The sequence below is a fragment of the Heterocephalus glaber genome, unplaced genomic scaffold (genome assembly GCF_053883595.1).
Source record: "Heterocephalus glaber isolate CG9 unplaced genomic scaffold, H.glaber_assembly_v1.0 deba00001538, whole genome shotgun sequence".
Taxonomy (NCBI): Eukaryota; Metazoa; Chordata; class Mammalia; order Rodentia; family Bathyergidae; genus Heterocephalus; species Heterocephalus glaber.
In genome coordinates, this window is record NW_028258333.1 from 23,374,942 (window position 1) to 23,393,005 (window position 18,064).

Here is an 18,064-nt window from a genome sequence, read left to right on the forward strand (position 1 = left end):
ATTAGATTTTAATTTGGATTGAACTGCTCCTTCTTACTTTGAGAACAAAACAATGGAACTTTGATGTGTAAAAAAAGCATCATAAAAATCTTTTTCAGAACTTCTTTCTCTAACAAAAAGGAATTGTTTTTCACTTGTCAATTTGACTTTTATCTTTGTAATGCTGTTTTCCTTAAATGATGCATCTCACATTAGTGAATATTAGAATCTGGTGATTCTCTTAAAATGACTAAAAAATTTGTTGTTGAAATATAGTCAAGCAGTTCAGCAAGTAAATAAAGTAGGCAAAACCTCAACATGCTGTAATGTAACTATTCTTAAGAAATAGCTAGAGATTCAGTTTATAGAAAAGACCTAGAAGTCTCTTGATTTAGAAGTAGAATCGTGTAGAAGTGCACTACTGTTAAAAATACTATAACATTTTATTGAAGTAGAGGATTTGTTTGTCATTAGATTTCAGAATATTATAATTTTTTCAGAGGTCAATATATAAACCCCTAGCGCTTTATGTTCAAGAGCCAAAAGCACTTTTTGTCTGTGGAAGTTGCTTAAGACAGGATTTGTGTGAGAAGGTCTTCTAATACCTGTGATATACATTTCTTATTCTGAATTTACTTCTATCTAATATTGTTAGCTTTTCAACTCCACCTGTACTCTTTAACACCTTGAATAATTTGGATTTTGCATTAAGAGTCATGACAAATTAATAATTTTTTTCTCGCTGTCAGCATTTATCCTTTTTTTCAGTGGCATGACATTTTCTTTTCTGGTTTTATTCTTTTCCATACTTACATGTAGTAAAAGCTTATATTTCCTGTTGATACGTTGACAGATTTGGGTCTCTTAATTGCTTTTGGTTAATGATTTAAATTATCTTACGTTAGAATTATGATTGTCTTATTCTCAAATAATCTCATTTCTCCTTAACATACATGAACATAAATAGATGTTTGTATTTGATGTATTATAAATTCTTTTCATCTTACCTCTTTGCACTTATACACTCAAAAAGTATGTTGTTAAAAATCTTTCTGCAATACCAACTACTATTTATTGAGGTACAGCAAACATTATGATTTCCTCAAACTTTTATTTTAAAAATATTATACCAGTCATGCTTACCATTGTATATATACATATTTGCATTTGCATTCACTACATTTCAGACAGGTTATTACTTTAAAAAGATAGTCCATTCATCGTTTTTAATAACATAAGAATATATGTCTATTACTGATATTGAATATTTATCTTTAAATTTCAGATAAGCCTTTGAAAAAAAGAAAACAAGATTCTTACCCACAGGAGGCTGGGGGTGCTACAGGAGGTAATAGACCAGCTTCTCAGGAGACGGGTTCTACGGGAAATGGGTCAAGGCCAGCATTAATGGTTAGCATTGATCTTCATCAGGCAGGAAGAGTGGACTCTCAGGCTTCTATAACTCAGGATTCAGACTCCCTAAAAAAGCCTGAAGAAATCAAACAATGTAATGATGCACCTATTTCTATTCTTCAGGAAGATATTATTGGAAGTCTTAAATCTACACCAGAAAACCATCCTGAGACACCTAAAAAAAAGTCTGATCCTGAGCTTTCAAAGAGTGAAGTGAAACAAAATGAAAATAGATTGTCAGAATCAAAACCCAATGAAAATCGATTGGTGGAGATGAAATCAAGTGAAAGTAAGTTAGAAACTAAAATTGAGACCCAAACAGAAGAACTTAAACAAAATGAGAACAGAACTACCGAATCCAAACAAAATGAGAGCACCATAGTCGAGTCTAAACAGAATGAAAATAGACTATCTGATGTAAAACCAAATGACAACAAACAAAATAGTGGCAGGTCAGAAACAACAAAATCAAGACCTGAAACCCCAAAGCAAAAGGGTGAAAGCCGACCTGAAACTCCAAAACAAAAGAGTGAAGGGCGTCCTGAAACCCCTAAGCAGAAAGGTGATGGACGGCCTGAAACTCCAAAGCAAAAAAGTGAGGGCCGGCCTGAAACTCCAAAGCAAAAAAATGAAGGCCGGCCTGAAACACCAAAACACAGGCATGAAAATAGGAGGGATTCTGGAAAGCCATCAACAGAGAAAAAACCTGAAGTGTCTAAACATAAACAAGACATGAAATCTGATTCACCTCGGTTAAAATCGGAAAGAGCTGAATCCTTAAAGCAGAGACCTGATGGGCGATCTATATCTGAGTCATTAAGACGTGACCATGATAGTAAACAAAAATCAGATGATAGGGGTGAGTCAGAGCGACATCGGGGGGATCAGTCCAGGGTTCGAAGACCAGAAACACTGAGATCTTCAAGTAGAAATGAACATGGCATTAAATCTGAGGGTTCAAAGACTGATAAACTAGAAAGGAAACACAGGCATGAATCGGGGGATTCACGGGAAAGACCATCTTCTGGGGAACAGAAATCAAGACCTGACAGTCCTCGTGTTAAACAAGGAGATTCTAATAAATCAAGACCTGATAAATCTGGTTTTAAATCACCAAATAGTAAAGATGACAAAAGGACAGAGGGTAACAGGAATAAAGTAGACAGTAATAAAATGCATCCTGACACTAAGGCAGAATTTCCAAGTTATTTGTTGGGGGGCAGGTCTGGTGCGTTGAAAAATTTTGTCATTCCAAAAATCAAGAGGGATAAAGATGGTAATATTACTCAGGAGACAAAGAAAATGGACATGAAAGGAGAGCAGAAAGACAAAGTAGAAAAACTGGGATTAGTTGAAGATCTAAATAAAGGAGCTAAGCCTGTAGTTGTTCTGCAGAAACTGTCTTTGGATGATGTTCAGAAACTAATTAAAGATAGAGAGGATAAATCAAGAAGTTCCCTTAAATCTATCAAGAATAAGCCATCAAAATCAAATAAAGGTAAGAATACTTCTGATGTTATTTGTATTTTAATTAGCTTAAGTTTCAAGGTTACTAAGCCTAAAACTGTAGGAATCTACAGAAATTTAAAAGCTGCTACATGAAAATAGAACATTTACATAAAACGCCAGCAAATTATTTTCAGTAATATAGATTAAAGAAATTCTCAATGAACTTTCTCCCAGCCCTACTTCAACTACATAGGTTAGCCATGAATTTTGACTCTTGATTGGTTGCAGAGATAAGTTCTATTGCCATTTAGTTGTTTTAGGTATTTCTGAAAGTTGCTTATTAATCAAGTAAATGATACATTGGAATAGATGTATTTAACTCTCTAAAAGTTACCTTGACTATAGATAGAGATACTCCATTTTACAATGGAGTAATAATTGAATTTTAATTTCTAGCATCTCAGTAAAACTATATGGTATATAAGAACCAATGTTATAAATTATTTTAAGAACATTGTCTTATCCTATTTACGTGTGGGCATATCTCTGACTTTTATTATTGAATAATTTGAATTTGTGTAATTTCGACATATAAAGGTTATTTACTAGTGAGACGGTTAAATAAGTTTTATATTTCAAAAGTAGATAGTTTTGGCCACTTAAGGCAAAGACAAAAGACAATGATATTTACTTCTTAATTGGGCTAAATTATAAGTTTGTGCAAGTGAGATGGTGTTATTTTTGAATGTTTGGCCAATTAAATCCTCTGGAGACTTGCATAGATTATTTGAGCAGAGCATTAGGAAGACAGTCTGAATTGCTGAGACTATAATGACAATTTGTGGGTGCAAAATATATTATTTGGTGTTCTGTGTATACTTGTGAAAATACAACATTTTTTAATTATGCTGTGTAGCAAGCCCTGTTTAGTCCATGGAATCTAATAACATGATCTAAGTAGAGATACAGTTTTTAAAGAAATACAGCTGGAAGTTTGATTAGAAGTTCATTCTGTGAAGGAGTTTTACTATGAACTTAGATTTATATTTACTTAGAAGCAAATATGTCAAGTCTAGAATTATACTGTCCAGTATGGTAGACAGGTAGCCTCTTTTGGCTATTCAATTCAAAATTAAATTAAGTAAAATTTAAAAATTCATGTCTTCAATAGTCACATGTGCCTATCAACTACTGTGTTGTTCAGCACTGATAGGGTATATTTGCATCCTCACAGAAAATTGAATTGTATAGCTTTGAAGTATATTAGGAGGTACGGAAGATGTGATTATTTTTTGTAGCATGCTGTTACAGGTTGTGTTCCAAAAACAGCTCTTTGGAAACATAGTATTATAAAGAACTCTTTATTCAAAGAAGAACCTTTTTCTTCTGGCTAATCTGTTTGTATTGTTACTTGGTTTTTATCAAACTTTCATTGTTAATATATTTTGTTTTGTCTTTCAAATATGAAAAAAAGATTACCTTCTGAAACACTAATATTTGTACTCTTTTTAGAATGAAGCTTTTAATTTTAAAGTTACACAGTTAGACCTACAAAATTAATATGTAGCCTTTTTATTTAACTTGAATGCCTCTTCTCATAATTACTTGTTAATGTAAAAGAGGTTAAAGAATGTGGAGTTAATACAGGTATTGTCGTCTAGGTAAAGACTTCTTCCAGATTTTTCAGTGAACGTTCAGGGGTAGCATCTGTTTATAAAGCAAAGAGTATAGTTATGCAGTTCTAGAAGAGTCAGTTGAAAGATGGAAAGTGGTACCCTTTGTTTCCTTGATCTGGACCATCTTTCTTTTCCTGCCCTCTCAGCTTACACTAACCTTGCTTTCTAAGCTCTGTTTTAACAAATTTTACAGCTGCTTAAAGAACATTAAGAGATGAATATAGCTCCAAATTAGTAAAGATTGTATCATTTCCCATGGTTTTTTTCCCATGTAATTCCATTGTCTATGAATATATCTTCTTAGTGCTAATACATGTCTATCATTAAATATACTTTTAAGATAACTATGTAGCAGAAGTGATCACATTAGTATATCTAGACTAGATAACTGCATACAAGAGTGATTGAAATATGTGTGTACATGTGCCTGTTAGACTAGATGTCTACCTAGTAAAAGTGATGTATGTGTATACATGTGCATGTTTATGTATGCATATACATATATTAATATCAGCAAATTATATGCAGAGCTTTTCATTCACAGAGTATTTCAATCCTTAGATTTATGTCAGGATGCTATTAGATATCTTTTAACTTTGCATCTTAAGATCCATTTTTTTTAAAGTAATGTTCTAATTTTGATTTTAGTTTAGATCTCTGTTACTAAGTAGTCACAGTGTTATTTGATTGTGGGTTTTCTTATTACTTGTATATGAAGCACAGTTATGGATTCTTGATTCCTTATAGTACACAAAGATTTTCTCTTTTTTTCCTTTTTCTTTTATGAAAAAATAAAATTTCATAACAAAATAATAAGAGAATAACAATATTTAATACATTATGTTCAGAGTATCATTATGTTCAAAGTAGAGTACAAGAATAAACCAAAAGGTTTCTTACAGAAACGAAACAGAGGGGCCAGGGATTTAGCTCAGTGGTTTCGCCGCCTCCTACGCAAGCACAGGGACCCGAGTTCGATCCCCAGTACCAAAAAAAAAAAAGAAACAATAACACAAAACTTTCTATTCAGTGAACTAAGATAAACTAATAGTGTAAGTGAAACAAATTAGCATATATTAAAATTTTTTTGAAATAGTGGAATATGTAATTTGGGGAAGTAGTTTAACTTCTCCCTGCTCCCTATTTATCTCTCTTCTATCTTGCTATTTATGTGTGTTATGTTTCTCATGTAAGAGGGACTAACTGGACATTGTAGTATTGGTATCATTATTAAAACTATAGTGCAAAAACTAGATTTTTCTTAAATATTTCTTTTGCCTCTTTCATTTATAATAATGTCCTTTCAGTTGCTACAAACCAATTTTTTGGTATTTTGTCTTTCATAAACCACTTTGCATGAAATCAACAGTACAAAGCTTAGGGCCAGGGATTTAGCTCAGTGGTTTCGCTGCCTGCTGCGCAAGCGCAAAGACCCGAGTTCAATCCCCAGTACCAAATTTAAAAAAAAAACAGTACAAAGTATAATTGTATCATGACTCCACTTATAGAGTAGGCAGCACTTGTTCCTTTTTGAATAAAGTATGAAATGATCAGAAGTCAGCAAACTTTTTCTGTAGAGGGCTGTATAGTAACTATTTTAGTTTTTGTGGATTACTTATCTCTAACATTATAGTACCAAAGCAAATGAATGTGTAGGTCTGTGTTCCAAGAAAACTTTATTTACAAAAACAGGTGATAGAATTTTCTGAGCCTGTTACAGAAGGAGAATGTGATAACTAGATTCTTTATTCTGTAGCAAGTATGACCTGAAATTTGTACTTCCCACTGCCATTTGAGTATGTTTATGTGCATTGAAAGATCTAGAGGGCTGGGGATTTAGCTCAGTGGTGCCGTCCCCCACCTTGTAAGTGCAAGGTCCTGAGTTCAATCCCTGGTACCAAAAAAAAAAAAAAAAAGATCTAGAGTTTTAAAATTTTGTAATTCTTACCCATTTGTAACTGTATTGTGAAATTAGTTCAAATATATTTATTTGACTGGATGTTTAGGTACTTATTGTCATATACTGTGAGCTTATTGATTATTAACATAAAATTTATATCTTGTAAGAAGATTAAAATTTATATAGACAAATTGCCTTTAAAATATTTTAAATTTGTCACATGATTAATTTGGAAATCTTTCTGCATCTTTTCCCCTTGTGGTTGTGCTTTTGTATTTACCAATATAGAACAGCTGAGAACTGGAAATTTAAGAACACATGTTCATTCTAGTCATAACACTAAGCATTCAGAAAAATCCTTTCTGTACATTTTCATCATCCCTAACACTTTGCTAGGTATATAAACACAACACAGTAATCATATCAAGCTTATGATCTCATGCAGATACATACAGGTAACTACAGAGATAATGATAATATAGTTCTTACGGAAGAGAGTGCTGGAGTTCAGATGTGCTCTTAGAACAAGTGTAGAAGGTAAAACAAAATGGTAAGTATAGGGAATTTAAACATTTAACTCATGTTTAAAGTGCAGTACAAAAGTAAAATAAGACTAGGTTGCTTAAACATTGTTTTACAGCCATTTGTGTTAAAGCATCAAAGAAAAGCCATTCCTAGCTAGTTTTGTTAGAAAATGTTTTTCTACATGTTACTACACATTCAGTCTAATGTAGTAGTACTCAGTTGAGTAGCTAATGACATAATTTATTTTTTTAATTTATAGTTTGGGGATCAAACTTAGGACTTCACACATGCTAGGCAAGTGCTCTGCCACTGAACTGTATGCCCAGCCTAACAATATATTTTGATACTTGATCGTTTGACTACATACTTGAGTAGTACAAATACTAGGATAGGAATTTTATTATCCTTTATTCTGTATTTTCTGGTTTCAACACTTATCTTAACGTTCTATAGATGAAAATATATTGAGCTAACCCTTCCCTACATGGGATATGGTAAGTACATAATAGTACAGTAACACTATTACTTTTCTAAAATAGTTAAATTCATGGCATCTACCTACTCTTCTGTATCTTTTACATAGACTTATCAAATAGTTTCTAGAAAATTTCCATTCTAGTATCTCCTTTCAGTCTATTCCTCAAATTATTGCGAGAGTAACATTTCTGATGTACAATCCAGTAACATCACTTTTATTCTCACAGTGATTTTCCTAAACTTTACTTGTTCTTTATCATTTCCTACTTTTTTTCTCTCTGTTGAGTATTTTGCTTGATCTAGGACAGATAATTTAAATTTGTGTTATGAGAATGTTGTAAGTACTACTAACTCCTACTTCTTTGCTGCTCTTTGTCCTCTACCCACCTCATTTCACTTCATCTTTGTGAAACATCTCTTTATCTCTCATAAATAATCATTGATTTTTTTCTTGTTTTCCTAAAACATAAATGTGTGTTTCTTTGGGGAAATTCATGTATTAATATATAGTTGATGTAATATTTATATTCATTTAAACTTCCATCACAGATGCCTTTTACATAGAAGCAGCATCCTGTAATTATCATTTCACTTTCTTAGTTTTTTAGTGCCAACATCATTTAGAAACATCCTTCAATGTGATACATTCTTTCACTCTGTTGTCCTCATTTTGGACATTTTAAAGTTATAATAGCTAAAGCTAATCTAAACCCCTTTCTAGAACTTTTTCATTTTATTGAATTTATTTCCTGGGGATAAATTTGCAAGAATGGTATACCATTTGTCATTTGCTATATTTTGTATTTTCTGTATTTTTAGCAGAGTCTAAGTGTTCATGGGTCAGCAAATTACAAGCAGACCTACAGAATTTGCAAGCAAAGCCTGGATCATTTAAAAAAGGTCTCAAAAAGCCTCATGTATTATAGTTAACATTTGTGTGTGTGCATGTGTGTGTTGCTGGGACTCCAGCCTGGACCTCACTCATGCTAAGTGCTCTACCACTGAGCTACATTCTCAGCCCTTTTTAAAATTTTTGACACAGTATTTCACTAAGTTGCCCAGGCTCACCTCAAACTTTCAGTACTCTTGCCTCAGCCTTCTAAGTCGCTGGGATTACAGGTGTGTAGCACCTCATTCACTAGTTAACTTTTAAAGGCATCACCACTCCCGACATAGTGGAAGATGATATTTTCAATAATGATCATAAGCCAGTTATTTGTTATGTTTAAAAAGAGGTGTGTATGGTGCTTTTTAGAAAGATTTACACAAAAATTTAAAGAAGAATTTCTGAATAAGTCAAGGTTTTAACAAGGCTTCGAGAATGTAACAGCAACTTTTACATCATAATTACAGGTGTAGATTACTAAGCTCTCTGATACGATGTCGCTAATATTCTACCAGGTTATAATGAGTAAAATCTGTTTGACTAATTTTGAATATATTAAAGTATTATTTATTTTATGTTGTACCTTTTATGAACTATATGACAGAGCCCACACTTTGGGTTAGATTAAATGACAAAGATCTTTTTACTCTTAATTCACTGTATTTTGAGAGAAGAGGTAACTGTAAAATTTAAAGGACTTTCAAACTTTTATTATGACCTGAGGTAAGAAATAGAACATATGTTGTGCCCTATTCTAATACTTTCCTGTTTTTTCTGATTCTTTGTATTGGTTTCAAGAGTATTTCTCAGCTACCATCAGAAAAAAATAGTTGTAAATTTGACCCTGATAACTCCTGCCTCAGCTAAATTTATTTTTGTAATCTTTTCTTAAGCACTAGGCTTCCAGCCAGCATCTGGGTGCTCTACCTTTTTCTCAGAAGTGAAACAACTTTATACCAGATCATATCATAATGCATCACTTCCAGTTACCCTGAACCATTGCATAAAACGTAAATCCCTCTAATTATTTGTTTTCTGACTTTCAGTGATGCAGTGTACCTGATCCCCTATTTCTTATATTGAGACTTTGCCCCTCAGTAATAAAGAGGTTCCCTGTTACCCTGATGACAGGTGCCATCTACTGTGGAAACTGAATTTTACTCCATTCAGTTTCACTCAGCATGAGACTTAAAATGATCTCTCCTTTCTTGTAAGTTTTTTATTGCTTTTTCCAAATAATTGCCCAAACACACATTGAAGTTCTTCCTCTGAGGCCAGTATTTTGGAACCTCAAAATTTTTATTTACTAATATTCTATAGTCCTGCATTCACTGAGGAGTTTGGTCCCTAGTGATTCTTTCTCTCTACTCCTAGTTTAAGTACCGTGGGGTCCCTGTAGGAGAAACATTCAAGGTTCTGCCATCATAGTTCAACCTCACTTTTTTTCAGTTTCTCTTCATTTTGTCTCCTTTGTTAATGTTCTCAAGTGTTACTACTTATCAGGGCTATGTATTAATGTATCAATAGTCTATATTCTTTACATATTCTGCCTATCAGTAGCTTCAAAAAAGGTAGTTGCTTTGTATTAAGAAACCATTTGCACCAAAAAAGGTTTTCAAACAATATTAACTCATGAAGGATCACAAGAAGGGCAGATGGACAACTTGCAGTGTTGAATTTTTCTTTTTGCTGCCCTGTCTACCTCTCTAATAGGAGATAAAGATCGATTGATAGTACTACTGTGTTATAGCTGTAGTTTAATGAAGGAAATGTCACTGAAACACATTGTACCTGCCCAACTTTTCTTCAGTAACTTAACAAAATTTGGATATTTATGTGAGTTTCTTGGTTTTGTTTCTGCACTTGACCAGTTTCTAGTGATGACTGAAACTTTAGTCTCAAGAATCATTATTAGGACCAGGGATTTAGCTCAGTGGTTCCGTCGCTTGCCTTGCAAGCACAAGCACCCAAGTTCAATCCCCGGTACCAAAAGAAAAAAAAAAAAAAAGACTCAGTCCACACAGATGACAAGGAGGACGTCAAAAAAAAAAAAAAACATTATTAATTAGGCTGATTTTTTTTTTTAAAGAGTTGTCTTTCTGTTTAACCAAGCACATTGGTAGTTATCAAATCAGTGAATCTTGGACTTGAAGTCTTTTAATGACTTCTAGTTGTAATAACCTGGCAAATTTGTTAGTTTGAGTATCTTATATTAGAAATCCAAGATTCCAAAAATGTAACATAGATAGAAATAAATGTATTCCTTAGTCTTACTAGAGACAAACTATATAGAGTCACATTGTGTTTAAAGGAATACATACAAAAGCTGAAAATGTGGTGCTTCACAAAACTATGACAAAAATTACGTTAGCTTTCAAGCTGGTAACTCTTAAAATTTTGCAGTAATTGGGCTGGGGATTTAGCTCAGTGGTTTTGGCACCTGCCTCACAAGCGCAAGGTCCTGAGTTCGATCCCTAGTACCAAAAAAAAAATTGCAATAATTTAGAAATGTGATTTAAAGAGCAAAGTTAATTGGGACAAAAGAAATGAAGTGAGAAAGATAATCATGACACTAGCAGTCTGAAGTCTTTAAGATGACAAAAAACAATAATCCCTTAAAACATCAGTGTATTGAGAAATAAACATTATATTTCCATTGAAAAAATAATTTCCTAACTCATGAGAAAGAATGTAACCAAAGACAGTGCATCATATTGATAATTTTAAGTACTCACTGTATATTCATTTTTATTAAACTCAAGCAGTTCTTTGGATCCTTGATAGTATCTTAAAGATCCTGGGATGAAATATAAGAAAGTCATATTTTACTTTTTCCTTTTTAATTGAGAGATATGGCTATGTCAGTTTATAATATGCTTCATAAAAAGAAAGAAAGGATGTGATTACTTCAGAAAACATAACCTATAGAATAGATAATTCTATTTAGAATGAAACAAGGTTCTCTTTTTTAGCACAATACATTAACCATTGCTAGAGTTTTTGTTTTTCTAGGCTCAGTCATCTTCAGAAATAAAACATGATCTGTGAATTATTATAATGTAACTTTGAAGGGTGCAAAGGGGTAAAATTTCTAGAGAGTATTAGAATACTTAAATTTGTTAATATTCTTATTAATTTAGGAAATTAAGAGCGGGTAACCTATCGTGAATGAACATTAATACCAGCAGTACCATATCTATAAGACACAGGTTATCTGTGTTTTGGCTGTTGTGGGGAATTTTTGTAAGAAAGCAGAGACTGAATATTTTATCTTCAGACAATTTATATTAATTCTAGATTATTCATATGAAGTCCATAGTGATGTGAATTTAATCTCTCCAGAACAAACATTTGGGTAAAAATAAAAATCCTTTCCTGTTAACTGAGCATGTAGCTCAGTGGTAGAGCATGTGCTTAGCATACAAAGGCTGATCAAAAAATACAGTGTGTCTAAGTTTTTTTAATCACTACATAAAAGACACATTGCCATTAACCCCTTCATAATATATACCCTCTCACACAGACACACTTATTCCATCCTTCTTGCCACTTTCTGAAGCGGTTCTGGAAGTCAGGTTTCATATCTTTATGAGGTGTGATTAAAAAAAAAAATCCAGTAAATGCTGCTGCCAAGTGCCATTCATTTGGAAAGGCAGGCTCATAAAAACATTATAATATATCCACATCCACCTTATGCACCAGATCTTGCACCATGCAATTTTTGGCTCTTCCCCAATGTCAAAATGACTATGAAATGTCAGTGTTCTAAATCCATTCAGAACATCAAAGCAGCCACAACAGTGCAACTAAAGACATTCATGAAAGAGAATTTCATGTGGAAAGTGGAAGATATACATTAGAAAATCTCCCTCCATCAAAAAAATACATACTTAATTAGAGGGGTTTAGAGCATTAAAGATTTAAATTACATGCAGAATATGTTTGGCTTGGAACTGAAGATAATGACAATGCAAAACTAAAGTTGACTGACCTCTACCAAAATTCATTTCAAAATGGCTTTCACAGATAAAATTTCAATTATGAAAGTCAATACAGTGGTACCTTGGTTCACAAACTTAATTTGTTCCACAGTTTTGGAAAAGATGGCCACGTTTGTTTTTGTGCAGGAAAGATGGCCATGGTCATGTTTGTCACCTGATGTAGAATTTGCAACAAAATTGTTTGCAAACAAAATCATTCTTGAATCAAGGTACCACTGTACAAAGAAACAATACATGATTTAACAGATAGATAAGTTAAATTGTCTTGTTAGTGACTAAGGATTCTCAGTGATATCTTTGGGGTATTAACAGGCACCAAAAGTTGGGTAAAACTGTTGCCATGCATATGTTTAGAACAGAAGACAGAGGGCCAGGGATTTAGCTCAGTGGTTCCAGCGCCTGCCTCACAAGCGCAAGGATCCGAGTTCGATCCCCGGTACCCAAAAAAAAAAAAAAAAAGAACAGAAGAGAGAAAGCTACTGAAATAATTTTTTCACAGTATCAAAAGCTTCAGAAGAATAAATTGTTCTTCCATTGAGGTTACTATGTTAATATTCTGTAGCTTGAATTATGTGATTGTATTTTCTTGAGATTTTTGAAATGTCTTGATACTTATATATTTTTGTCAAGAGGTATTTTTATTATCTATATAAGCACTATTATTATTTAAATGTTACAAAGAATAGTGTTAATGTTGATTTTAAGTTGCTAATATTTCCTGGTATAAGCCAGTAAGATACTCTTTGTTCCTAATTCATAAAATTTATCAGGTAAGGCTTCAGTTTTATATTTCCATCCAAAGATTATATAAGTAAAGTAAGTTAAAATTGTCATCCTTAGCGTACTCAAGGATAAGTTATCCTGAGTAAATAGGTTTTGCTACTTCTGCTTTATTTTTGAAATGTCAGGAAAATACCAGCAAATCATTTATTTATGGAAACTATGTTTGTATGTATATTATGTAGAGTTTGGTAGTATGATATTGAATTTATAATATGTTGATACATTTTTTTCTATCTTACTCTCATGGCAAAATACAAACTTTATAACTGACATGAATATTAATATTTTCTGTTGTAGGCATTTATGTTTTAAATTATTTGGTCTATTAATCCCACTTTCCATGTTTCAGACATATTCAGAAATGTATATATATAAAATTTGTTTTTTAAATTTCTCCATAATTATAAAGCCACTAACATGCTACTCAAATAGACAATATTAGATAAAAGCATATTATATAAGGCTTATGTCCCAGCTACTGTACACAACTGCCAAGACCATAAGAAGGGAAGGATGTGGTAAGTGTCCTCCAACTCTACTCATTTGTGCCGAGTAGCAGAATTAGTATCATACTAGATAGGCCAACTCCAGGTACCTAGAAAACAAATTTGGGTACAGTACTTCCAAAAACATGAAGTGTTTATCTACCTACTAATGCCTGCATCTCTGGTTTCAGAAGATTTTTAGTACGTGCAGACAGATGCAGGTGTTGTCAAAACTTGATGATAGAGCAATGCTTAATTATGGTAATGTGTCATATTTTTCAAGTTGTTATATAAATTATACACATATAAAAATGTTATAATTAAAAGATGACTAAAAACATAAATACAGCACCAATACTTTATCACTGTGCTAATTTGGTTTTCCTTTATCTCCAGATTTAAATTTTTTCTTACCTTTCATTAATAGGTAGTATAGATCAATCAGTGTTAAAAGAATTGCCCCCTGAACTCCTGGCAGAAATTGAATCTACCATGCCACTTTGTGAACGTGTGAAAATGAATAAACGCAAGCGTAGCACAGTTAATGAAAAACCAAAATATGCTGAAATCAGTTCAGATGAAGATAATGATAGTGATGAAGCTTTTGAATGTAAGTATTATATAACTTCTTTTTTAAAAAATTAAAAGGCAGATTGCTATATGTGTCTCATAATTTGGGGGTTAACAAGAGCACAGTAATCTTAATTCTTAATAATCTAGTATACCAAAAGTTTTTTTATTTGTATTTTAAAAAATTGTATGAAAGATGAGATCAGTTGGCACCAAGAAAAAAATTTTAAATAAGCTATAATTAGTGTTAAAAAAAAAACAAAACACCAGGTATGTGTCTGTGTGTATTTAACATACATTTAAGCTCCTAGTATATGCCAGGCACTGAGAATGAAGATACAAATAAGATGTGACCCCTATCTCAGAGTCTCAGTCTATTGGGGGAAATATGTAAATAAGTTATTACAGTACAGTGGTGATAATAAATCCAGGGTGCTGTGGGAACACATTGGATTGGCATCAAAGTCAGAGTGGGGGTTCAGAGAATGCTTACTGGAAGAGGTGACACTTGAGTTGAGTCTTGAAGGACACGTAGGAGATAGCCAGATGAAGAAATATTTAAAATCATACTATCACTAAATTGTGAATGGATTAGCCACATTGTGGATTATCTTTGTGGTTTGGACCTGGCTTCTCCTTTTTGCCCAGCTGTGTCCTGGAATTCCTCCCTTGTTTCACTGTTTTCCAGAGCTGGCTTCTTCACTACACAGCTACCTCTCTACAACACTGTGATCACCTGTCTTTGCACTAGACTTGCTATACCTCGCCTGTCTTCCTACTGGTCCACTGAAAAAGTTCTTCTCTTTTATCCCTATCTTCCTTCTTCTGGAGCAAGAGAATTGAGCCTAGCCAAGAGGGGTCAGCAACCTTGTTTGACTTAAACGGCATTCAGTGGAAACAGACTATGGGAGATCTTCACTTGTGTGCCAACTGACTTAGTCATTATGACCAAAAGAAGTGGGAAGACCACCAGTGTGTTCTACCTTTTCCACCTAGTGTCCGTAGATTGAGGTGTGACAAGCAAGGGCAGGAAGGACAGATGCATGCTGCTATTTTTAAGTGTATGTTGTTGATGGAAGCTCTTCACCTCCTCCAAACTTTTTAACCAATGTTCATTTACTCTGATCTTTTTAAAATTGTGAGCTCTTGAGCTATGAACAATAGATTCTGAATAATGAACAAATCTGAACAGTTTTTAAATTGAAATAAAATATATAGCAAAGATAATCTGACATTTAATTATATGTATGATTGTTATAACTTGTATGATAAAGATGTATTTACACACAGCATATTAAAATGACTAAAGTTAATTTTTAAAATTATAATCACACATTTTGGTCATATGTGGACAATGGTTAGTTCTGGAAAGTGAGAAAAGAAATTTGCTAGCCCAGAAACTCCATTTTATATACATGCTTCTCTACTCCCTCTCCTTCCCCTTAATATATCACCATTTCTAGAACAGCTGTTAAGTTCCTTAATTGCAGTTTTATTTTGAATTACACTTCAATTCCCATTGATTGATGGTGGCTGCCTGCATTGCTAAATTGTTGTGAACTCTGAAGCTAGCTCATAGTTAACTGGAATGTCCAACAACTATAAAATAAGAGAGATTAGAGCCCCCATGTAACTCATGTTTGTCATCAATGCAACCACTACACTTCATTTTCTGTTATGAGAAAAATTGTCTCTTTTTATAGGAGCGTATAGCTTTGTCTTAAACCCATGGATACTGTTATGTTTATGTCCAAGTATTTGAAAGCTATTCTTACTTAGAGAACCTGAGCCCAGTACTACTAACAAAAATAACAGTTTCTCTAGATTTTTAAGGCAATCTCAGAGTAGCTTCCTGGTTTTCTTGACTTATTTCAGTGCAGGTAACTATGGAAAAGGGGCTACTGATGGGAGTGGTGAAAAATGTCCAATTGGTAGTTGACATCAACAACCAAATTGTCATTAACCAAAATGGTGAAAATATAGTACAATGCATAATGTAAAAGTAGTATGAGAACGTAAGTTGTAAGTACTGTGCTACTGTAAGAGAGATAAAACTTTAAAGATTTTACTGTAGTTTAACCAAATTGGCTTCCTAAAATCTAATACTAAGGAAAGAGTTTTATTGAAGAGTAGAGAAAAAGATTGAGAAGTGACTTTGAAAGTTGGACCGCACAGACTTGGAGAACCATAGCACGAATATAAGGTCACTGGGTGCCCTGAGGAAGATGGAGAGAGAAGATAAAGTAAGCCAAAGAGATGTAGGTGAAATTTGGACAGGGAAAGTAAAGAACACCCAAGTCATATTTATGTATCTCTCAGCTGAGCCCCTTCCCTTTCATCTCTTTTTCCAGAGCAATTGGGAAAGTGGAGAAAGAACAAAGCCATCCACAATGAGTTAGGATCCTGGTAATCACAATGCAAGGATGTATCATAAAAGTTGGGGTTTTTTCACCCGATTTTTATCCAGACTGCCTAAACTTTAATGAATGTAAAATAAAAATCTACAAGGCCTATGAGCACTTACCAATATAGTATGTATTGTATATAATTGCTAATGAGTACAAGATGTTTCTAGCATTTCCTACTCATAGGATTGAATGCTGGAAATAGATTACTTCTAAAATTAATTAAAATGCAGAGAACTGAAATAGATCACATTAGTTTTGGTTCATAAGCATAAAACCTCATATTCAAGATCACAGAATAGTACTTTCAAAAGAGGTTTGCACGTTAGTTGCCACATCCTTCTTATTTGGTAGACATTTCAGTACTTGTTGGAAAAATAGCGAATGTTATACAAAAATGACACCTCATGATCCCTCTCTCTTTTTCTCCCCCTACCACTGCTCACATGCCTACTTATATTAATATTTGAGACAACCTGTCATTAATGAAATGTACTAGAGCATACCCTACTCTTAAAAAGATGGAAAATCTGACCTCTCGACATACTTTATAACCATGTTTCTGTGTCATGAAGAAATCATTGAAGATTTGAATATATCCACTATTTGTCCTTGTATGAGTCCTCTTCCTGTGTCAGACCTGTGAACAAAAGGAAACAAACAGAATTACTTTTTCCTGCCTTGTTATCCAAAAGATTGAACAGAATGGTTCAGAACCAGAGACTTAGAGTTAACTTAAATTAGATTCTTAATAGGAATAATTAGGACTGCATGGAAGGGAAAGATTAGCCAGGGTGTAGACATATAAAATCCACACATGAGCACACTGACATAGTGTAGTAGATAGATAATAGTGCATGGGTCTATAAGAGATTGACATCCTTAAATCTAGAGAAGTAAGGAACTCAAGAGATTTGTCTTAAGGATTTGTATTTTGATTGCAGTTAGGGAATCAGAAAAGAAGCCAGTAGAAGGGAAGAAAGAGGGTGAAAAAAAGAACAGAAAGTATACTGCTGTCACCAACAGGTGGTTACTATAATAACCAATATATGATCCCAAGATAGGACACATCCCTTTTCAACCTGGTTTTAACTTGGTGGTACTTTGTGTACCCTATAGCAGGTATGGTAAGTATTTGTCACTTGCACTGTCCTCCAGCTCTCACTGCAGAAAATTTTAATCAGTCTTTCTGGCTGCACTGTGATGCTTTTGGGGGACTCAGAATGATTTTCCAGCTTAGTGCTTTAGGCAGCTCTTTCCAGTTGATCAGAGTGTGTTAGACAAAAATCTGTTTTCCGCATCCACCTAGAGTCTCCAGTCAGTATTGGTGATTTTAACAGAATGTTTAAACTGCTGGGATGGTGGGGAAAAGATTGAAGGTAACATACATAAACATGTTTATATAGCATTCATAAGTTTAGAAACTTCTTGTTGGCTTTAATAAGACTATTGGTAGAGAACCAAACTCAACATATTAGTATTTGGAAGAATGTTGGTTTATTCTGTATCTGTGGG

General features: G+C 33.4%; 1 protein-coding gene across 5 annotated transcripts in view; it reads left to right on the plus strand.

The window, feature by feature from the left end:
* The window catches only part of Nipbl (NIPBL cohesin loading factor), a 177,440-nt gene that overhangs the window by 100,201 nt on the left and 59,175 nt on the right, over positions 1–18,064 (plus strand). For all 5 annotated transcript variants that reach the window (XM_004848607.4, XM_004848605.4, XM_087189302.1 and 2 more), the window contains 2 exons: positions 1,265–2,890; positions 14,002–14,184. In XM_004848607.4, the coding sequence (XP_004848664.1) occupies positions 1,265–2,890; positions 14,002–14,184 (1,809 nt within the window). The remainder of the gene's footprint in view (positions 1–1,264; positions 2,891–14,001; positions 14,185–18,064) is intronic.